Source organism: Electrophorus electricus, chromosome 3 (genome assembly GCF_041902795.1).
Source record: "Electrophorus electricus isolate QZ-2024a chromosome 3, ASM4190279v1, whole genome shotgun sequence".
Lineage (NCBI taxonomy): Eukaryota > Metazoa > Chordata > Actinopteri > Gymnotiformes > Gymnotidae > Electrophorus > Electrophorus electricus.
In genome coordinates this window covers 36,816,991-36,840,806 of record NC_137499.1, presented here as the reverse complement: position 1 = coordinate 36,840,806, position 23,816 = coordinate 36,816,991, and the positions used below count along the sequence as shown (strand labels likewise).

The 23,816-nt window shown below is 41.8% G+C and overlaps 1 protein-coding gene and 1 long non-coding RNA gene across 8 annotated transcripts in view; one reads left to right on the top strand and one right to left on the bottom strand.

Annotated features, from left to right (window-relative positions):
• Positions 1 to 215: 215 nt before the first annotated feature.
• Positions 216 to 5,540, bottom strand: LOC145657041 (uncharacterized). Its single transcript, XR_014122860.1, has 2 exons — positions 5,413 to 5,540; positions 216 to 1,062 (listed from the first exon to the last, which is right to left on the bottom strand). It is a non-coding gene; the product is annotated as an uncharacterized LOC145657041 (long non-coding RNA).
• The window catches only part of LOC113582189 (trinucleotide repeat containing adaptor 6A), a 35,127-nt gene continuing 16,831 nt past the window's right edge, over positions 5,521 to 23,816 (top strand). For 2 of the 7 annotated variants that reach the window (XM_035527442.2, XM_081711363.1), the window contains exons 1-7: positions 5,534 to 5,664; positions 7,460 to 7,508; positions 12,542 to 12,628; positions 14,342 to 14,443; positions 20,311 to 20,613; positions 20,749 to 20,796; positions 22,624 to 23,816. The exon at positions 22,624 to 23,816 is cut by the window's right edge and continues 1,405 nt beyond it. In XM_035527442.2, coding sequence (XP_035383335.1) covers positions 20,751 to 20,796; positions 22,624 to 23,816 — 1,239 coding nt within the window. In that variant the 5' untranslated portion in view covers positions 5,534 to 5,664; positions 7,460 to 7,508; positions 12,542 to 12,628; ... (1 more) ...; positions 20,311 to 20,613; positions 20,749 to 20,750. Of the gene's footprint in view, positions 5,665 to 5,703; positions 5,816 to 6,809; positions 6,913 to 7,459; positions 7,509 to 12,541; positions 12,629 to 14,341; positions 14,444 to 20,310; positions 20,614 to 20,748; positions 20,797 to 22,623 lie in introns of those variants that run through there. The other 5 variants (XM_081711365.1, XM_081711366.1, XM_081711364.1 and 2 more) reach the window with 5 other exon arrangements.

Genomic DNA, 23,816 nt, shown 5'->3' with positions numbered 1-23,816 from the left:
TGGGCTGGGCTGTGCTGGGCTGGGCTGAGTGTATTACTGCTGATTTGTGGGGTGAGTGTGTTACCGCTGATTTGTGGGGTGAGTGTGGGATTGCTGACAGTGGATTACCCATGAGCAGCAACTACCAACTGTCTTCTGAAATATGACGCAGTTTCTACTGTTGCCAAGACAACAGGCATCACATTGGCTGGAATAACTGCACTCTCTTTCTGTAGTAGTGAAACACTGGCAAAATGCCAGGCCAATATCCACACTCACACAGTATCATATTGATACACACAGATACACACATGCAACATTTCTACACAATATTCTTAATACATAATTCAGAGACGAGCTGTGTGCGTATTGTTATAGGACGGTGTTGGTGTATGAGTCATGCAATAACGTTTTGCCGTGAGCTGTGAGCTTTTCCGCTGCTGTCTGGATATGTGTGTGTGTGTGTGTGTGTGTGTGTGTATTCTCCGTGTGGGATCAGACTCTGCTCACTGAGCAGAAAAACATGGCTGGCTTTCATTTTCTGGTCCTGCTGTTCTGACTCACCCAGTCCGGCTTACACATCTCATGTTTCTGTGGAACTACTCCTGAAGCAAGAGAGTCTGTGTTGACTTCCTCCTTCTCGATACCCTGTATGAATATTGATGTGTTTTTAAAAAAAGTCAGTTTTTGCAGTGAGGTGGTTTTAATCAGTCTCTACGGTTATCACTACAGTGAGGGTTTCGTGGTGGAACTGCAGCAATGTTACTGACAATCCAGTCAATTACAGTCTGAAAAGAGTGCTTGCTGGAGCAGGTGAAGCTCCCTCTCTGAGCCAGGCCACGTCTTATGGGTCCCACGCACGCTCTGGTGGGTTTCAACACTCTACGAGAATTACGGGAGATGCATTGGCTTTGTTAGCTTCAGTCACGGGAAGATGCATGGTCCTGTCCGGCCATATCTAGGTTCCAGCAGCCTACTGAGCTGAGCGGGCAAAGATCAAAAGTGTTTGCCACAATCTTTCCCCATTCTCATCGACATCCTAGACATCACTGGGGCCTGTAGCTGATCCGAGTGTTGCAGCACCTGACAGACAGAGAGAGAGAGAGAGAGAGAGAGAAGTTGATTGTGAGACGTGCAGTGAGGGGTTAGTGAGGAGAGAGGGGTGATATTCTCTGAGGGAGGGTGGGTTAGGTCAGGTGGCTTGTTCATTCGAGCCAGTGAGAGGGCCACGGACCCTGGCAGTCTCCTCTGCAGGAGCTCATTATAGCCCACAGATCCATTCCCCAGGCTCTGCTGCCCATGCACAGCCCACCACCTCCTCCTCCCAATGCAGAGGGTCAGGGCAAAATGAAGAGGATGAAACAGGCCGAAAAAGAGCACAAAACCGATACCAGTTTCCTAGCTCATAGGATTAAAAAGAGTTTTATGATCAGATCACGTGGGCAGGTAATTAGAGGTAAATCTACAGGACTTAAATCCACATTTTACATGTTAATTCAACATTGAGGATTTTGCTGTGTGTATGTATGTATGCAAAGATCACTGTAATTACAGAGGAATTTCATGGTACCTTTAGAATGTGTCTCAGAGTTTGAGTTTTCAGTGTTAAATAAATAAATAAATAAATAAATAAATAAAGAGATATATATAATTATATAATATATATCAAATGTGTTTCTTATGATATGTAATGGCATGTCTATTGAATAAAATACATTAATCTATTCAAATGTAATATATGTCTAAAAACGTCCTCATTACATAGTGCAGCTTTAATGACCTTTGAACATGACCTTGGTTATGACTGTTGGTGTTTTGCTCAGAGCAGGTTTTTTCTCTGCTGGCAGAAAGGACACAGAGGGCCTTACTCTGCCCCGAGGGGCTCCCAGTCGAAGGGGGGACTAGGTTATAAAAGCACAGCTGTAGGTGGGCTGGTCAAAGTTTCTGCTTACCACAGTGAGCAGTGGAACGACTTCACACTTCAGCTTTAAGCCCCTCCCCCACACCCCTCCTGCAGAGAGCGAACAATGCCAAGAGCAGGAGGATCAGTCCACACTGCTACTGAACCAATTCAAGTGCACCCATAATGCAGTTTTGCACTGGAAATCTATTTAGCATGAGGTATGAAGGTTACTGATATGGGAAAAAGTCTGTTGTATTTAGTAGTTAGATTTTAATCCAAGAATTTCTTAGTTTTAGTCTTAGTCTTTAAATGAAACAGTTTTTCTGGTATGTTTTGGGAACATCTGATATTTTCTTTTTTAAACTTGTCTGTATTTAATTCGTCTGTCCATCTGAGTTTATAGCAGAGTGGTGCTGAGGCGTTTGTGAAAAGACTCTGGATTCAGCTGCGATCCTTACAGATGTGAATAACTTAGCAGGGGGTGGGGCTGGCACATGTAAATCAGCTCATTTGGAGAGAGGAGCAAAGTTTCTGAAGGAAGCTCTCTGAAATGTCTCCCATCTAAAAAATGTATTGCATGCACGAATGAGAAGAAGCATGGCATAAGGCACGGAGATGGCCTTATGACCGTTATTTCCAGCTTTTGCTGAAGAGGACTGGTATAAATCTGAAATAGTGAGTTGAGTATTTTTGAACACTAACATGTACAACTAAAATTTTGTTTTAATGTAGAATGTGAGGTACTTCTGTTCTGGCCAGATTCTTGGGTTTTATTTTATAGTTGTTTTGGGCAAGAAAGGCATTTTTGAAGAAAAAAAAAAACAGTGCATGCCAGTCATGAGATGAGCATGTTAGTTAGTGTCTGTTTCTGTTTCTGTTACTACCGCTTCTGTGAAAGTGTATGTCTTTTGCTTCACCTGATATGTAAACCTCATCAGACCATCATGCCTGAACGTGAATTGACATAAGAAAGGCTATAGACATGGATCAGCAGAAATGGGTTGTGACTCTGGAGGGTTTAGGAGATGTTAGAGCACATGCGTGTGTTATGGCATGCAAATGACAAGGCCTGGGTCTCGAACAGAATGATGAAATCCCTGCAGATAGATGGAGATGGGAAGCGTGAGCGCAGCGCGCTGGCGGATGGTGACCCGCGTAGACGCTCAGACAGGTAATTGGTGGGATGTGGTGTGTAATTCAGCCTCAACAAATCCATTTCACAGCTGGCACCCAAGCTGAGCCGGGAGGGGGAGGGGGGCCTGAGAGACAGATTGAGATTGAATATAATGACGGGGGTCGTGTGAGAACTGGAAACAGCCGAAGAAGACGAGAAATGTGCCCGGTAAAAGTGTGAGGGAGATGAAGGTGACAAAAAAATAAAGATTAAGAGAAGCGAGTGCTGACAAAGAATTAGGTGAAACCATGAACGCTGTTTGAACAAGACCGATGTGTGCAATCTGCTTCTGTGCCAGTGCTCGTAAATATTCATGTAACGTTTCTGTGCTATTAGTGACACGCAGCTCAAATTTAAAAACCGGTAAACTTCGAAATGCACGGAATTTACTTTCACACCTGTTTAAATTCCTCCTAATATATCCCGCTCGTTTTGAGTTTCCATCACTCATTGGAGAAGTCTATATAATGCTATTGATTGTGCATTATTAGGTGTGAGGGAAGTGAGTTTTGCTGTGAGCCTCTGAGAGCCAGGGACAGCTCGTATTTGTCATGCAAAGCCGATCCCCTCCTCCATCCCTGGCTGTCAGAGCACAATGGGGCTGAGCGTTTTCCCAGGCCCTGTGCTCATGCTGCAGGCCTGCCGCTCTCGCCAAACTGACCCCTGTCCTGCTGAAACGCACTCACTCAAACACAGCTGGCCCCGGTCCTCTGCCAATCATCAATATTCACGCCTCATGCAAAATTCATTCTCACCTCCACATTACTGCTCTGGAGCACAGTCTACTGTTACATTCTTGTTTTGGAATGAAGTGGTGGAAATGAAATTGCTAAAATGTCATTAAAAGCTTGACATGGTGTTTGTTTTTTTGGGATAACTGTAAAGGTACACATTGTTAAAACTAGAACTTTCAATGATTTAAAAATGTCCCAAAAAACAAGTTAAAAATAACAGCTTTACAGTTGGTGTAAAAGATTGCATGTATGTATTTACAACTTAGGGCCATCATTTCTTTTTAAATCCTAATGCTCTGTGGAGTTTTTTCTTTTTATTACATGATCATATCACAACAATGAAGGATAACCTAGCAGGACATATAACATTGTGCAAACTCCAAGAAGAAGAACTGAAAGTAAGGAAGTTAAATGCTTGAAGATTGCCTATCTAACCAAGCAGAATGCTCAAAAAGACACCATAGCTGTATGCGCAGGGTTTTCCTCTGCTTTGTCCTATTGCTTTGTCTACAAAGTGAAAACACTGGCAAATTCCTGACCAGAGGTTGGATGGCGTTTACATTGTTACCCTCTGGTTTAGGTTCTCCCTCTCCCCTGCTGGATGGAGTGTGTGACTTTTGCTTGCGCTGGAGAATGGTGTTCCAGTGCAGTGGTTAATGTGATTAAGTGACAGAAAGAAACAGCTGCATTTAGAAATAAACAGCACTTCAAGCGCAACGCCCAGGACTTCATCGCTTTGCTCCTTCTTGTTTTTAGCTAGCCCAGCACGTTAAGATGTTTCCCTTCAACATTATGAGTAGCTGCCATTAACCTTTCTTTCCTAACTCTGCAAACAATACAGATTTTGTCTGTTTTGTCTGCAGAGTTTATGTTTTCTCATAGTAGACTCGTGGGTCCCTTGGCGATTGACTGAGCAGCTCTGCTTGAACAAACCATACCAATTTACATTTATTTCTGCGAACAAAACTGATTTAAAGTGATCATTTATGTTGCTCTTTTTATACCTCTTTTATACATCACCTTCTTTGTTGTTATTGAATGAACAAGAAAAGAGCCCTCAAAGTTGGGTCTGACAACACCCTTTTCAGCTGCTGGGGGTATGAGACCAGGTCTCAAGTTCATTAAATAAAGGTTAGAAAAACTAATCATTTTAAACCAGTTTCAGTTAGGCTATATTAAATATGCAGATTATCACCATATATTGCCAAACATTTGAGGTTTCAATTATCTCTTCATCTGTCATAGCCCACTTACAGTGGGACAGTAGATCCGGGGCTACATGTCAAAGTTGAATGTTTTACCTCTTGCAGTTTCATTAATTCCAGACAGCAATAACACTTCATCTGTAGAATATTGTAGAATACACGTGTAACGGATTAGTCTATATGAAAGCAATACGCACAAACGTTCATTCGTGCCACAAACTAGAGGGGATTCATCGTGACGTTAAAGGTGTAGACCCTTTTTTCCGATGATCAGAATAATCATGAGCCAAGTCAGACAGTTCTAGGTAGCTCGTATTCGTTAAACCTGGTGAGACAGGCCTGATTATAAACGGGGGAAGTTTGCTTAATTGTTTTGGGTTTGGCTAAAATATCTGAGGTAACCTGAGGACCACGAACCTTCAGAGCCGGATCTCCGCGCGGCGCCCATTTTACAGCACGCTGCGGGCGCGCACCGCCCGCTCCCTGCGCGCGCCCGCCGCTCGTCCTCTTCCTGCCCCGCGAGAGGGGACGTCTGTGAGCGAGCGAGCGAAGAAAATGGCGACCGCGCAGGACGAGCGTTTCCCCTCCTAGACTCTGCAAACGCGTAAAATTTAGGTAGCGTCGTCACCTGCTTTCATTTCCTCTCTAGTGCACTTTAACCTTCAGGAGGTGGGTTCGCGTTGCGGCTTTGAGTTTTGTTAATTGTGCTGTGCAGTTGGGTTGTCTTTGTTAATGTACCATTACTAGTACCGTGATCTTGGAGCGTAGCAGTTAGGTCGGGTGTTTGCAGATCAGTATAATTTTGGGGCTAAATAGAAATGTGAGTATATGCTTTTAAGCGTGTACGTTTTTTTTAAAGAATGGTCAGCTTGCTTAGTAAAATCCGTGACTATTTTGCTGAATATTTGCAGCGAGCTGATTTGTAGTAGTAGTAGTAGTAGTAGTAGTAGTAGTAGTAGTAGTAATCCGTCGAAGCGTTACAGCTAGCATAGCTGGCTAACCCGCACGCGCTAAATAGAGCTCCAGCGTTTAGCTCGCTTAGTAATCGGACGTTGGATTTCAGATATTTGTACCTGTACAACCAGCTATTTAAATTCTAGCCGTTTTCCATGTACTGAGAACCAATACATCGTTTCGTTAATGTATACGGGCATGGATAAAGTGCTGCAGGTGTGCGTTGATAAATTATTTTGCCCAAAATGCTAGCTAGGTTAGCTAGTAGCTCTTTCGACCCCTAGCTAGATACCTTGGTTGAAAGCAGACTGCTAGGTGACCAGGTTATCGTAGTTGTGCTCGCTAAATATAAAATTAACCTATGGTGCAGAGCACATTGTAGATTGTATTTTAGATTATGAAGGCCATTCGTGTGTTTGCTTGTCAGCCAGCTTGGCTAAATTGACTGTTGGCAGTACTGCTAGCACCATTAGCCAGCTTGTCGACTAATGGACGTTAGCAGTTTTGTAACTCGCTACAGCGGTGTTTACATCGCATTACAACCTCGATTTGTACTCCATTACACGTACCAAAGGCTGTTAACTGCATGTATTCGTAAAAATGTCGCCGGTTCTACCTGGTTAGCGTTAGCAGGCTGAATTTAAAACGATGTCGGCGCAGTTACTGCTAGCTAAGTGCTGTGGCGGAGGGCAACTGCTGCAACCAGCAAGGATTGAGCAAAATCGTGCTCAAAAGCTATTTGTTTTTGTCAACAAGCGCACACAGTAGTTTTGCGCACGAAGAAATCTCGGAGGGGGGGGGCAGGCCGTGTCTGTCTGCTTTGTGGATGTTGTAGGTAGCTGGCTGTCTTGATAAAGAGCATTGCGGTGGGGGAGGTGTTTTCGTGGCGCCTTGCTGAGGTTAAGTGTTGGCTTTTCCTTGTTGACGTCTTAATTCCGCAACTATTCTGGGCAAGTTTAACGGGTAAAATGTTTATTTGGTCTTTTTAGTCGAAATCGACGATTCGGCCGAGTTGGTTTTACAGACCTATAAAATATTTGAGCCTGCTGTGTGTAAATGGCCAAATACCTTTGGTAGAGCTGTGTGGGTGGTTGTTTTACAGTCGTCACTGGTATCGCAGGCTGTTGAGATTGTAGCACTAGTTGTGAGTAGACGACGGGAATTTATCCAGCTCTGCATGGATGGCGCTGAATATTACGTTTGGAAATTTGTGTCAGTTCTGCGAAGTGTAATGTTTTCATTGCACACTGATCCGGCTTGCTAAGTTTGTATTTACACACAGTACTGCGTAGGCTTACAGCGAGAATAGACCCAGGAAGTAATAAACTAGAACTTGGGTAACTTATTCGAACCATTGTCATTTTTTTCGAATTAAGCGACTGCCTTAATGTAAAAAAAAAAAAAAAGCTTTTTAAAATACACAGCGAGTTTATTCCGTTTAAGATAGGAAGTGATTTATATTCTTCCTTAGTGCTGGTATTCATTTTTAACTAAAATTTCTTCTATTCAGAGAATTGGATGCTATTGTCACCAAAGACACTGACAGAGAAGCGACACAGGTTAGTTTCTCCATTGTCCCACTGGTGTGTGTGTGAGGGGGGGGGGAGAGAGAGAATGTACTAAATGTTTCGCATTGTTTTTTCTCTTTCTTTCCTTTCTTTTGCTGTTCCAATTCATGCCTGTGCTTGGTGGCAGTTCCGAGGCCAGGTGAGAGCAGAGGCTGCTGCTCTAAGCACTTGCAGCCCCATTTGAATTAGTTTAGAATGCTGAGTAAGCTTTGCTGTTTCAAAACGTTAAACAAAAAGGGTTTGTATGGCTCTCTACCTTGAATTTAACAGCATTAAATACCAGAGTTTCAACTGCAAATGACAATTAAAAAAATGTTAGTTATAAAAATGAGAATTTTCTGCTGTCTGTTACCCGTTGGTGTGTAACTTTAAATTTGACTGTGGCACCACTGGTGGTTTCTTGCAGGCTCTCTGTAATTGGTCAATCTTTGTGTGGAACAGTTTTCTAGAAGTAAAAACAGATTTGCTTCATGATACAATTTCTCATCAGAGGTGTCAGTCATTGTTTTGTCTTGCCCAGACCACAAATACCTTGCACATAGATAATCCTATTTTTACATATTGTATCTCTAAAGCATAATTTGTGTTTAATGTGCCTGATGTAAAGTATTAAAATTCGAGATAATCTTAAACAGGGAGTCACTATGATTTATAGCTTGTCTTATTTCCTTCTATGCTTTTTTTTTTTTTCCTTTCTTTTTTTGGTTAGCTAGTTATCTTTAGTCAGACATAAAAGCAGATTACACTCTCACACTTAAACAACCCCCCCCCCCCCCCCAAGGTAAGTGAGCGGAACTTTGAATTCATCCCTCTTCCACTAGTAGTGTTTGAATAATGGAAGGGAATATAACAGTTGTTAGAGCAAGTGCGAAAGTAAAATAGCAGTGCAGCATGGATTGTTTAGTAATAAACCTGTGCTAGCCAGTGACATTAATTAGTTGCAAAATGCTTTTTACATAAAGGCTGTTCACACTGGGAAGACGGGTAGTAGCAGCTGCATCCTGTTATGATCAGGTCCTATCATTTGACTTTATTTTTAATAATGAATCTGGTGTAACTTCTGATGTGGTTATGAAAATTCTCATCAGTAATTGTTTCACAAACATATTGTTGATGTGCTAAGAACATGTTTTTGCCTGGAAAAGATGTCTTGTGCTTGTCCTTTATTGAAAAGTGAATACCGCTCACACACAGTATGCCTGCTGTGCAGTCTATGACTTGCTTTAGTCTCATTTCAGGAGAGACGTGGAGTGCTAGCCTACCCATAGCTTCCTACATCTCCCGTTCAGTTCGACTGTGGCAGATTTCAGAACTCTTCCTCTGATTATTTTTTAGTCTTCACTTCTTTGCTGTCCTTAGCCCAAATGTAAGATTGATTAAATAGATCCATTATGTCATGTACTCAAGTGTTTTACCCATCTGAGCTTTCCTTCCGTCATGGCTTCTTGCCTTCTTTCATCAGCAAACTTAAGCCCTCATTCACTGTCTCGCCAAAATAACCCAGCTGGTTTATGAGAAGTGTCTTGGATCTCTGAAGCTCTGGACTACAGAGAAACATGCCCCTTCACTGAAGGGAGAGGCACAAGGGAATGGCTGAAGATAAAGATGAAAGAATTTAGTTATTGCTAATATTTGTGGTACATACAAACATCCTTGAAAAGTATTCAATTCTAAGCTTGGTTACTCCAACCATATACGTTTTAACATGGGCAGTCAAGGAAGACTTTTCATAGATATGAACATTGCTCCTTCAGAGCTGTTGCCACCCCCGCACCTTTACAAACACCAGAGACTACAGTCTTTCCCTGAGAATTGAGTGCAGGATACACACAGTAGAGAACAATGCTGTGATTGTTTTAGAAGGAGCAATAAGTGCTGTCGTCAGGCACTGCGTGGCAGTCTCATTTTTGACCTGCTAGTCACATCGCGAGAATACAAAAAAGGATTTTAAAGCCTTCATTTTACTCTTAAAAATAAGTTATGTCGTTCTGAACAGTGGCTTGTATTGCTGTGTGGATCAAGTATGAGGGGCCATGTGGATGCTTGTTTTTCGTCAGACTACCAGCACCTCGCCACCGCTCTGCTTCCAGCGTCTGCTTTTCTCCACTGCTTTGTGTGTCTAGCATCTGCCATCTCCACCGCTCTGTGGATACAGAATCTGCTTTCTGCTGTTGTCGTTCTCCTGCATGTCCTCCATCTTCATGGCTTGCGTGTCTGCTTGGTGGTTAGTAGTATGTTCTTAATTATTGTATGATTACCTACCCAACACAGAGACAGTGACATGTAGAGGGAGCCTTTCATTCAAAGGCGTTCAAGCCTCACTTTTTTTTTTTTAAAACCCCAAAAATACTTGATCCTGACACCAGTCAAACCTAAGCATCATTTTCAGTTCTCCGCATTTTTAAATTAAGTGGGTATTTTGTGCTCTGCAGTACGTTGCATGCAGAAAAAAGTGACATTTCACAGTAGAATGCAGGGACGGGTGGTGTCAGGCTTCTCCTGCTGCAGGGAGGAGATAACGTAGTTATTACAGCGGATGGAGCATTACGTGAAGTGTGTTGCCCAGTCGCTGAATCTCCAGAGCATCATCTGCAGTCTTATAGCAGACAGAAACTTGTATAAACCAAGAGACAAAAAACCCAGATACAGTGCTAAAAATTTGCATTTAAAACAATTCTTATTACCTGGAATTGTAGCGTTAAAACATTCCAGATAAAATTGTGAATGTGCAATTTGCAAGTATTGCACTAATGGAAAGTTGATTATATTGATCAGGCTTAGTGAGCCATATAGCTGAATATTCCTAGTAAATACAGTGCTGGTTAAATTCATCGAAACCTTTATTTATTGTGTAGGACGGGCAAATGTAAACAGCATAAGAACTTAAAATGGCAAACAAAAAAAGTGTGTATATGTATGTATGTGTGTATGTATGTATGTATGTATGTATGTATATACATTTCTAAAATTAATTATAAATAAATCGACTGTTGGTATTCATAGTATTCTATGATGTCATTAGAAACATCACTGCAATTTTGTCAAGCTGCAATTCTGGCATGGCTTCTTGCATCACTATTGAAGACAAATATGTGGCCACTTTAGACACAGTATCAGGAGAGGGGAGATTTGACTGGTGGACTGGATCCCTGTATCCTGGATGAAGCAAAACAGAATAATTGAGTTGGACACAAGTTACATGAGCAATCCATGAGTTAAATATCAAAAAGGCAAAGCACCATAGATGATAGTTTGTTGTACATGGTTGGCTAACGTAGACAAACGATATAAGCTAGCTAACGTCAGTGTCAGTTAGTCCAATAATCTAGTTAATGGTACCCATCATTGCCTGTGTTTACTTAACAACATAGTTAGGTATGTCTTAATTCTTTTATTTGCCTTCAATGAAGTGATGACACACTCCTGCCTTCTGTAAGCTGAAGGTTTTTCACTGTTTATCCACCCTCTCACTTGTTCCTCACTACTGCCATTCTTAAAACAAACACAAAAAAACCTGCCTTTGCTGGATCAGTTACAGCAACTGTAATTGTACACACGAGCAGACCATTGTTACAGTTAAATCAGCAGATTTTAATAATTTCTAACAGTTATTGCACTGCTGAACCAAGTTGAACTTGTCTGCGTAAATGATGCTAGTGCTTCTGTGGCGTCATCTGATTACCATCAACACTTTAGTCTTTTTTTCCCCGCAGTTGTTAATATGACATTATTAACCTCTTGCATTTATTGCAGTGGCCTGCTGGGTAGTACTCTGCTTATCGTATGATGGCCTCCATCTTGGGAGGGTGAGGACTAATGTGTTCCTCCCCTGGTCAGAGAAGCCAGCCACTGTCTTTTAATGCTAGTCCCCTCTCAACTTCATGAGGCAGCTCGATGCGGTTGTGCTAACTGGCTTGGTGCATGTGTGTTTGCCCAGTTTTGCATTAATAAATTTTGTTTATATCTGCTCTGTCTTAAACCCTTTAGACCATGGCACTTTCAGTGTGCATGTGGCTTCTTTACAGGGTTTTTCAAACAAAATCCAGTTTTCAGTCTTATTTCTACTACATATTTTAAATATAAATAATGTAAAATCTTAAATCAGAGAGGATGCTCATTAGCCGTAAATGTAGGCTGCCATTGTGTAGACGCCTTTGAAGAAAACTCATTGTTAAAACCTTAATGTATGTTAAATCTTAATATAAGAGCCAAACGGACAAAAGAGTAAACGCATCATCCCCTTAAAAGAATCTTACCATGACTCTAAAGTAAGATGACGAATTGAAATCGAGAATTTGTTGAATCATAAAACAGTCATAATACTCTTACAAGGATGTTTTATTCAGTGTTGTCACTTTCTGTCTGCCAGTACCGATAAATCTGTATTAGGGCTTAGCTGCTTTTTCTCTCCGAATGCAAATGTATGCACAGCGTCAATGGCTGCTGATTTGGTCGGTTTCAGTTTAGAGGTCAGTAGCTGCTGTATTGTCATCGATATTTCTGATATGTTTTTTCACTGCGCCTCCTCAGCAGAGGTTAAACTGCCAGTCTGGAACCTAAAGTAGTCTGTAACTACTACATGTCTTAAGTGGGCCCAATTCTGCCATTAGTTTAAGTGGTTAAAGAGCTGCCAGAATGACCGTGTGCAGTCCCAGTGAGCCGCATCACAAATCTTTAAAGTTCAAAATGATCATGTCTTACTGTAATGGAGAGAGACAAGGCAGATGGTATTCAGCATGGTAAAAATGACTGTTTTCACTTTCAGCAAATAAAGGTAAAATAGTGAGTGTAAAAGGTGGCCACTGAGAAAGTGGTTGAAGGGCTGCTGATAGAAGGGTCATTTCCCAGAGTAATCCTTTAAGGAGATTTGGTGACGCTTTCTCTCTCTTCATACCCGTGTTATCATTTTAATTTGCTGTGCTAAAAATGAGCTCGCGGCTACCGGAGCTGTATGCCAGCCTTGGAGATTAACATGAAGTAGTTTTGTGAATCCTGTGCCTTAACTACGTTTGAAATCTTTCCAGGGAATCTCAAGAAGCTAATGGGTATTTGATGGAAGGAGGACCCGTCTACAGCTAAACGGCGACAAGGAAGAGGAGGCTGGGGTAAAGGTGTGTTGTCTTGTGTGCTGCATAAAGATGTGCTCTGTGCTGCTTTAACGCGTGAGTGTTAAGGGACGCCAGTGTTGAGAAGCTTTTGCTTTCTCCATCAGCGTCAGCAACCAGTCTCACATGAGCGGAAGTGGGTCTTTAAATGTTGTATTTGGAATATGCAGACTTGGCATGGATGGGTAGGTGGATTATAGTAATACTCGCATGTTTGTGTAGAATTTCTGTTCGCTAAGTGATGTGTCCAGTCTTACTTTCTCTTGCAGGACTCTTGCTTTAAAAAAAAACCCAAAACAGACCTATTAATGTAATCAGTGTTACTGGATTGGAAGGTTTAGATTTAAAGTAATTAATTCCAATATTAGGCTTATGTGTCTAGTTTTGTGTTGATATGTAGGTGAGGCACCGTCAGGGCTCATACGACCCCTCTGGCTCAGTAGTGATGGAGACTTGAGTTATGTTATGTTTCCAGTGCCCCACCCACTTCGCCCAAGTCCCTCCCATTTGACCTTTGGTGGTATTTTACTTGACTCCCAGATGAGCCTGTCTTAATGTGGAGTGCATTTTAGTACGTAGTCTTTCTCTGAAAGGGCCACTTGGTGCCCTAGTCTGTATTCTGTGCAGTTGTGCAAGTGTTGAGCAGATTTCTTTGAGGTTGGTCTGAATGCGAGCCTGTTCTGGAAAATGTTTGTTTTGGCATGTTTAGTCCTTCTGGGTTACTCCTTTCCCTTTGAAGAACAAAGTGAAATTCGATCCGTTGTCCTTTACAGCACTGCCTTTTGTTTTAGGATGACTTCAGTTTCTGAAAATGAAAAGGTTTCTTGAAATGATTAGTCGTGTCTGTGAGTGCCTGCAAAACCTCAGTTTGTTGACCAAATCACTTGGCTGTTGCTTAGTGATTGCTGATGTCGATACAGAAGCTCAAGGGAGTAGGAGAGACTGAGCTCAGAGCTGGAACGGAAAAAATGTTGGCCTCCTACATCTAACAAAAACTAAATTGGTCTTGGCCTGCTGTGGGCATTAATATCTGTACAGAACATATGTGACTGCTTTAAGTATGTGAACATGCCAAGACGTGCTTAGACTGAATGGAGCTCCAGACAAATTGTGGCCCCTGTTGTTGAGTTATTCAAAAGTCTTGAAAAGCTCTGAAGTCACATGTGGCCATTACCTACATATCTCCACTTGGATGGAGTATCAGTGTGGTAAAGAGTTTCACACTGGCAGGTCTGTTATAGTTTTCCTAGTGTAGCCCTGGACCATCTATAAATCAAATTTGATTATTGTTATTAAATTGGTATGCTTAAAATACCCCTTTTGCATTTTTGTGCATCTGTCTCTCACCTCCTGTTGTGGTGTTTACTGCGCTGTCCGTTCCATATTGTGTAGTTATGTTGCAGTTTTGTCGTTGCTTGCAGGTACTTGTTCCAACATGACTGCTTAACTTTCATTTTGTCTTTCCCCGTGTGTCTGAACAAGACATATAGGAGCCTAAGACATATCATGCATAGCTGTAATATTTGCTTTTTGTTTACTCTGGGGAATGACGCTGAGCTGTATCCACTGTTGAGCGGCAGGCTCCGCCTTTTTCTTCTGAGGGCCCCTCCCCACCTTAAAGCTGTTAGTGTTCTCTCTGGCTCCTGCTGGAAGCAGCAGCTACTGCTCATGTCGTAAAATGACACCGTGCTTCTCCGTTTTGTCCTGCGAATTGAGCAGAGCGGGGAAAGACGGGGCTGGAAGTGCTCAAAAGGATCCGATACAGCCGGAAGAGAAAAGACGTGGGGCAACGGACGCGCTCCAGTCCTGTCTTACTTGAAGGTACATGTGCATTACCTGGTTAAACTGTCATTACACCCACAGACAGCACTGTTTCACTTTTGCTTTTGTGCCTCATTCCTTTTCTCCTTAAGCACTGTTACCTTTTTGAGAATTTCTTAAACGTGTCTGTCGAATGCTGCTTGTTGTCTGCTGAGCAGAAGCAAAGGGTGCCATTTCAGTGAATGTTTATAAATAGAGCCGTGTGCTAAAGGCTCACCAGACAGTGGATGTGTTGTTGAAAGGTCAGGATCAGGCAGAGGAATTTGCATGCTTGCCTTCCTTCCACTTTTACCCCCTTCGCCAGTTTCATATTAAACTGCAACTTGAGGTCATTCTGTATAGGGAAACCCCATATCCATGACAGAAACAGCCATCATGAAGCCACTTGATGTCTTGGTTTGTTTTATTTATTTTTATTTAGTCACATCAGATGGAGCTTAAGCCCTCCCCTTTGTGACCTTTAGTGGATGTATGTAACCTCCTTATGTTTCCTTACAAGTAAATGCATACACACATCCATGCTGGTTTGGATAGGTGGGTGTAAAACGGGGGCCATTTCACAAGTTTTCATGATGCCTGGGGCTCGGGATAGACCTCCAGCAAAATGTTGATGTTTCTTCATTACGTACACCAGAACAGCATTACCACATGACTGCACTTAGATGTCATGTAGTAGCATTTGGAGTATGCACCTGCTGTAAGACTTATTTTAAATCAGTTTTCTACATTTGCAACTGTAGCCAAGACGTTATTTCTAAAGAGTAAGGTGTCTTGGGGACGTTGCTTAGCTTCTGAAGGTGTAGGACTGATGAGATTCTTTGAGTATATCGATACAATATACACAAGAATGCCTGTATAGCGGGGTCAAAATTTGTTTGCATAGGTGAATCGATGGCTAATAAAATAATTATATATAAATTATTTTTTAAGGAAGAGTATTTGGTTATTTATTTGCAAAAGTTTCATATGCCCATCTTACAGTGATAGTACTTTGTGATCACTTTGTGATCACTTTGTGGTCTTTACCAGAAACAAATCAAAGCATTCTGTAAGTGCAGTGAGCTAGCTGTCAGTTAAAGCCCTTTGCTGATTTTAGTGTGCATCGCCACTGGTTTTGACAGTCTTTCTGAAGATGTCTTAAAGCTCTTGAACAGAACCTGTTGTGTATCCACAAACTGCTGTTTCTGGTAAACACACATGGATGTGCAGCAGCAAAACTAGATGAACAAATTTTAAATGCAGAAGGCTAAAATGCACTTCTGGAGATTTGTTCACAACCAAACTTCCCCAAAGTTGGATTGTTCTGGGTTCTTTGTAGTTAATATGGAAACTTTAAATAAAAGATGCTGTATGGGATTGGAAGATCAGTGTGGCAGTGAATGTTTGGGAGGTAGGAGGTTGAAGCAAGGCATCTCAAACAAGAACCAACTAATTGATTGCATCAAGGCCACTGCATAGGCTGTGACTTTTGGACCAAACTCTTACCAACCTCCTGGTGAATATGTCCAGTGCACCTCACACGAAATCGATGACTGCTCCTTTAACATCATGTTAACAAACCTTATTGCATTGACTGGAATATGATTTCTAAATATGACTTTGCTAACTAAAAACCTTTTGGGTGTGCATAAAGGCTAGTTGAAGCTTTCTCACTACAGAGCTTCCAGCAGAGCCATTACAGCCCATTAGGAATAACAAAATAAGTCAAACGATCAATTACTCAGTGTTTTGAAACTGCTGACTATAGCCATGACATGCACTTATGCGTGTTTCTGACATATCTCTTAAATATATTGTTTCCTCTACAGGTTCTGCTAATAAAACTTCTTAACAGGGAGGGAATTTGTTCCTGAATTACCTGCAGTAAACTAGGTGTTATGCTTTGGATGCTTTTCATGTCAGACATTTTTCACCAAAGCTCTTGATTTACCAGTGTGCACCTTGGTAATGGCAGTGTAAACCACATTTACATTTAGCTAAAAAATGTACTGTTGCATGATCTTGCAGCTGAGCTCACAGGCTGCTTGTTCCGTTGTGCCGACATAACATCTGACTCTGGTAAGAAATCAGACGTTGGAATTTGTTTACACGAATGAAACATGTTTCACGAATGTGACCACAATCGACAAATTCTGCTCTCCAGACCTGGAACATCTAATGCTTAAGTGCGGTTTTTCTTGCACAGAGCTTACAGTTGTTATGGAATTATACACATCACCACAGCCTAATGCTAACCTTGGACTTGGACAGATGTATGATGACATTTGTAAACAACAGAACACACACAGTGACAGAGTTTTATTCATTGCTGGTAACTTCAACCAAACAAACGTGAAGAATGTTCTTCCCAGATTCTACCATCAATGTGCAAACAGGGGTAAAAACACCTCTCATGTCTATTCTAACGAAGGACCCAAGCTTACAGGGCCATTCCCCACCCCATTTTGGACAGTCAGACAAACTTTGATTTTTGTCCCGTCACATAAAGCCCTTGCTTAGACTATCAGCATGACACTTAAAGCTTAGCTTGAGGAACCCAAAACTGTTTTGCACACACAGAATGCAATATATTTGCCCATCAAGCAGACTGGGAGGTATACTCTTCATTTGAACTCTCATACATTACTACATGGGCAATATCACCATTAGCAAAAGGATCCGAGTGTACCCAAATGAAACATCATGAAGTCAAATGGCTACCCCAGGCAAGAGGCATGGCTTTAAAATTGAGACATCACAGCGTCCAGTGTCAGCAGAGCGACACTGATAGATATCAGGTCTGCAAAACTACAACAGCTACAAATTATGGATAGAGGACTTTTTAGTAGTAACTCCAACTCATGCTTAATATGGCAAGGCATTGTCCATCACTGTTTACAAAAGGAAAAAATCACATACAGGATGCACTAGACATGGCAGAGGAGCTTCTTTACTTAGTTTGACAAACAATAACCAACCTCAAGTCAGTATCAAACTGTTGGGAGACCCACAGGTTCTGGTTCTGCACACTCACGAGGTGCGACAGGTACTCTGCAGCATCAGCACACAGAAAGCAGTCAGGCATGAAACTGTACAAGGAGGGTGTGCTGACCAGCTGGCGTAGGTATTCGCACACCGTTTCAATCTCTGGCCTTACGCACAGGCGCATTCACAATAAACCTGACACGTTGTCCCAATGACTATTGGCCAGTCACACTCACCCCATCATTTTAAAATGCTTTCAACGATGGGTACTCGCCCACCTCAAAGACACTGTCCTAACTGATCTAGACCCACGCCAGTTTGTCTACTGGGCAAACTGATTGACCGAGGACACCATCTTTGTGGCCATCAATACAGCCCCCCCGTCCCCTCCTGGAAAGAAGGTCTTCGTTGACTACAACCCACCAATTAATACGGTCTTGCAGATCAAGTTGTTTGACAAACACTCTACCCACTAGAACCAATTCCCACCATATGCTACTGGATACTGAAGTTCTTCATTAACCACTCTCAGACTGGGCAAGTGCACATCCTCAACTTGAGCTCTGGCATTATCCAAGGCTGTGTACTGAGCCCCCTCTTCTGTACACTGTTCACACATGACTGTCCATCCATTCACAACTCTAATACTATTCATAATATCGTGGGTGATGCTACTAGTCTTATCAGACAACAACAAAGTTGTATACAGGAATGAGGTTCAGAACATGATGGTCCAGACACTACACACCCTAGACACCATCTGTTTAAGCTCCACCCATCAAGAGGAGCTTAAAATATCTTCTTCCCAAAAGCTGTGGAAACTCGTATCTCCTCAGTCTGACGAGACTTGCATGCTGATATCATCAAAGTAATGCAATATTTACTTGCATGTGATTTCAAGTCACTGATTATGTGCAATATTTTATCACCAACTACACATCATTTAAGGCCCCAGTACACCATGTCACTCTGCACTTTTACTGCAAGTTGTATTTTATACTCTATATCGCCTACATTTTATATTTTATTTATTCTATATTGTATACTCTATATTGATTGGTTGTAAATGCAAGTCTTAAATGCGCCATTTGAGGTTAATGCAATTGCAAATTCATTCTTGAAAAACATACTCCGTTATATTCAACTATGTTCTCCTGTTACGTTTTTTAATGATTTTAATTCCATGTACGTTTTGTGAGTATTGTTCAACTTCAGACTGGACTGGACTGTCAAGTCTGGGAGGGTTAGTGAGCTCTATACTGGTGACTACTGAGTAAGTTAGCCAAAACGGATAACAAAGTAGACCAACACAATGAACAGCAAATGGGCAAGGTTTCCAGCTTAGATTGGAAGGGTGCCCTCTGCTAAGGCACACGATAAAATTTCTGAAATGCACCTATATCCTTTTCTTTAAGGAGCACATATCTGCTTGTGAAATGTCTCCTAATGTGCCTTATTAATTTGAAAGTTATAAAGTGGCATCAAGGCTATTCTGGGGGGAAAAAAACAAAACAATGGCTGCCTAGCTACATATAAAATAACTACACCCAACTTAAAAAAAAAAAAAAAAAAGTAACATACAGCAGCTGAACTAAGTCACTGTGTCCAGCAGTGCAGACTCTCTTAAAAGAAGACTTTTTTTTTGTGCTGTTATAAAGATTAACATTTGCTACTAATTTTATTTATTGACAGTTCTTTCAGTTTTTTAGCTAAACAGCCTAGCTATCTGCCCAGCCAGTCTCACTAGTCTCACAGTCTCATCATTTGCCCACTTATGATGAAAATATCACAGTCAAATGTTTAACACTGGGCAAAAGCGCCAGAATATTCCTTAAATGCTGCTCACCAAATTGACTCTGGTGTTTGATAAACGTGGGCTCTTCCCCTTGCCACGTTGACCTGCATAAAAATCCAGAGCAATGAGACAATTGTCTTTTAAACGATGTTGCCATAGCCACATTGAATACTTTTTAACATCATTTATGTGGTGTTAAATGCTTTCTCATTTAAGGTACTATTAAAATCATGGGAATCTGGCAACAGGTTTTATTCAAATTCATTTGAAGAGAAATTGTTCTGGATATATTGATTTTTGGTGTTTCTACATGCTGCCTAAATCAGGGTATTACCTTGCAGTTCTGTTTTGATTACACTGGTAAAAGACTTTGTCCCATGTAACAACAACCAAAAAAAAAGTATTATTGCACACTGAATACAAATGTTTTCAGACTTCCTCTATCCCGGGGGTGGGGGTGGGGGTGTTTTTTTTTTCCTGTATACTCACTTATCTGCCCAGCATTTTGGAGCCCCTCTGTGTCGGTTGACTGTTGTTGGACATTGAATAGATATGTTAATATGTAGGTCAAAATAGTTTACCTGTACATTTTTATTAGAATGTTTCTACTAATGTTAAAATGTAAAGACATTTATTTAAGTATTTTATATATATTTTTTGTTAAATGTAATTGCTCTGTCACTTAACATGCTAAACTCTAAAACAAATCGTAATTTGGCATAAAAAGTACTATATGGTGCAAATATTTTTTGTGGGGCAAAAAAACCCTAAAATTGTTAGCCAGTGTTATTAAATGTGATCCAATGAAGCAGCTCACTACCTGAGTAGTTGTTTTATTAGATACTTCACTTTTACTTACGTTATCATTTAAATTACTACTTTTTTTCTTGTAATTATTATTTTAATGTAACAGTACTTCTGACTGCAGTTTTTTTGGCTACTCTACCCACCTTTTGTAAACCATGTCTATGGTTGAGTGGCAGTAAAAGCAATTGACAGCTTGCAGTGTGCTGTTTGTTTGAATAACCAGACTGTACCCTCCTCTCCTCTTAATGAGTTCTACAGGTCTAATCTAGAGCTTGTTTCTTTGTGCCTTTTCCCACTGCAGTGCCAGAACTCGTCGAGTCCAGTTTCTGCCAGCCTCAGTCTGCCAATCGGAACAGCAGCACATCCATTGTTACCTTCGCCATCAGCAATGCCAGGAGGGCCTGTACCAGTGGCCAGCCCCAAGCCCTGCCTTGCCGCCCGCTCCACTAACGCCCGCCACACCTCCCCCAGCTGCTGAAACTTGGCCACTGTTTCACGCTCCTCGCTGTCATACTGGGAACTCAAGTGCAGCTTACAGCCAGCCAGCCAGGAAAACTAACAGCTGAGGGGCCTGTTCTACACTGCACCAAAGCCCACCTCTCAGGCAAGTGTCCCACTTCCCCATATAGCCGCCTAGCATCTACCTTAGTATTCCACATGATTTTCAGTGTCAGGATCACCCCAACTTGTGCTCTGTCTGCAGTCTCTCATGGTGTTGCTCTTTTTTTTTGTTTTGTAGGCATGGCTCCCATTCGGGACTCGGTCAGCCACTCCCCTAACCAAACAGGTGACCCTTTTCTTGTTGTTGTTGTGGTGTACTGTTTCACAGTATTGTGAAATGTTTATAAATCTTGGTGACCCAGTGACACACAGTCCAACAGCTAATAGTTCTGTTTGGATATTGCTGGTTTTTGTGTCCATGCTTGATGTTGGAGAGAATGGAGCTTTGTACTGTTGGCTTACACCATATGGTTCATTAGGGTTAGGTTTTTCATTAGGTTTAGGACACCGTAGGATTGAATATATATATATATATATATATATAATATAGACTGACATTGTTGTTGTACCGTATCATTTAACTTGCTTATTGGCTTATTGGAACTTGGTTCATGCCAGGCTTAGTTGGCTTATATTACAGCCTTCTGCAGTATGAGCTTTTCAAAAGCCTGTATTAGAGCCTCATTTTTTTTTGTCTGTTTTTAATCACTCTGCTGACAGTAGTGTCAGCTAATCAGTAATGCATACATTTATTTAGAATTTGTTGCATATAGTTTTACTGACTGTAGCTTGTTTTGTCATGCCTCACTAATTCATCTTGGTGGTGGTCCACTGTTGAAGAGCTATGATAAATTGTTGCTGTGGTCCTTCCATCTGCCTGTCTGCTGTCCAGCCAAAAGCATAATATCACATCAGAACATGTTAGCAGCTGTTAAGATCATCTCTTCACTGCTGTGCCCCACTACAATTCGTATGAATGTGAGCCTGTAGGTGTAAGCCTGCTTGAGGCATACCTCTTGAGGTTAATGACTCTGCTGCCTCAGATTAATATTTAAACCTGAGCATTATCTGTGTTCACAATCAGCAGCTATTTGTCACTTTCCAGTGTAACTTTCATTCTGTTGCCATCAGGAAACGTTTTGAGTAAGGCACACGTTAAGCTGTGTGGCTTTCTGCAATGTTCTGTATCTCTTGCTAACACAGCTCGAGAGAGAGACCTCAGACTTGGCGAGAGTACAGCTCTTCGGGGAGCTTGGCAGCCATCTTTTCAGCATTGGAAAGCAAGCACAGACTAGCAAAAATGATTGAGAATAACTTGGAGCGTGCAGATATATATATATATATATATATATATATATATATATATATATATATATATATATAGATATATAGATATATAGATATAGATATAGATATATATATAGATATATAGATATAGATATATAGATATATATATATATAGATATATATATATATAGATATATATATATAGATAGATATAATATGATGGTCAGAGTTTTTTAAGGAAGAATAATGGTGTGATCTTGAGTTTTGAGAGGGGACATGGGTTTCACAGGCTTGGATCAGCGCAAAAGGGTCTGATTTTATGCAGTCGCCCTCAAGCTCAGTGTGTCCTTTCTATCTGATCCACTGGTATGCTGCTGGGACATGCTGCTGCTACAAAATGGAGGCAGCTGTGACTGTGTTTCAGCCAGGCTCAGATGAGAAGCGCTTGCTGGGACGCACACCACATTCTCCTGTGGCACCGGTGTCTGTTAATCCACAAAAACAAGCTTAACTGTCTCGTGCTTAGGTCATTTGAACATTACTCTTGGGATTTTTGTGGCTTTTTTGCAAATATTTCTATTGTTTCCAAATATTTTGCAGATCATTATGGTACAAATGTTGTTGTTTTGGTTTTTTTTTTAAGCTAATTAGATTTTCTTTCAAGTGTAATTCAGCAATGTTTGCAAAGTTAGTAAACAGTGTTTTGTCTGCATATTTGTTGGATTTTTTTGTAGTTTTGTGGTGTGTGTCGGGGGGGGGTGGGGGAGCTGCCAAGTTGTCTGACTTGTTTGCCAGTAGATTAGACTTGGTGTCATTGTGTTCGCAGGTTTGGATCATGCTGGTCTGGACCCTCAATATGAGAGTTCACCCTGGAGCTCCAACTCTCCTTGCACTGACTCAAACAGCAATTGGGGCAAAGTCATTGTAGACAGCTGTGATAAGGGACCCTGGCCCTCCATCTCTGGTAGTGACCCAGAGTTAGCCTCAGTATGTATGGATGCTGACTCTGCCTCCAGCTCTGGGTCTGAGAAAAACCTCACCATGATGGCGTCTGGGATCGCTAGTGGCGACAGCAGTGGCAATAGGCAAGGCAATGGTCAAGGTTCTCATTTTATGGTTGCGAATGGCAGCAATAATGTGGCTAATGGGAATGTTAAGGGTCCTTGGGGTATATCCAATGGCTCATTGCTAAGCACATGTCAGAGTTCCGGGGATAACCCCAGCAACAAGCCTGCAGAAGGTAATCATGGAAAAATAAATGCATGGGGTAACCAAGGTCCCTCAATCAATGGAGGAATAAATTCAAGCACTTTGAACCCAAAAGCCAACCATGGTGCCTGGCCCGTTCTGCAGAACAGTGGGTCCAATTCCCATGGGTCTGTGGGCAGTGGGAATGGGGCCACCAACACTCAAAGAAGCACCATAGGTCAAACTCCCAGCATGCAGAGTGTTAACTCTAAGATGTTGTGGGGAAGCCAGCAGGAAAATGTTGCAGAGTCTGAAGCGAATGGTACAAACAAGGTTCTAAGTGGGCAGCCTCAAAACCTTAACACTGAATTTAATGGACCAAATAACACTACTAACACGATGACCTCTAGTTTACCAAACTCTACAGGTTCAGTGCAGATGAATGAACCGCCCCCAGGGCACCGAGCCTGGTCTACGGGCACAGGAAACTCCCCTCAGCTCCTGACTTCTCCAGTCTCTAATGGCACTTCCATTTCTCAGCATGGCAACAGCGAGGGAATGAACGGTGGCGGGTCTTATGGTACTGTGTGGGGTACGGTGCCCAGCGCAAATTACTCTGGAGACAAATGTCCCGTCCCGAAAGGCCAAGCTGTGGCCGACACTGTGAATGCAACTCTAATGCAGTCTGGAGCTGTTGGCTCTTCTGTCAGTGCTGCTTCTTTCAAGAATAATAATAATAATAATGGGATGGGCAATCGTGGAGGAGGCTGGGACTCGGGGCCTGCTCCCCCTCAGAGTATGACATGGGGGGCAGGGAACAGTGTGGGCCCT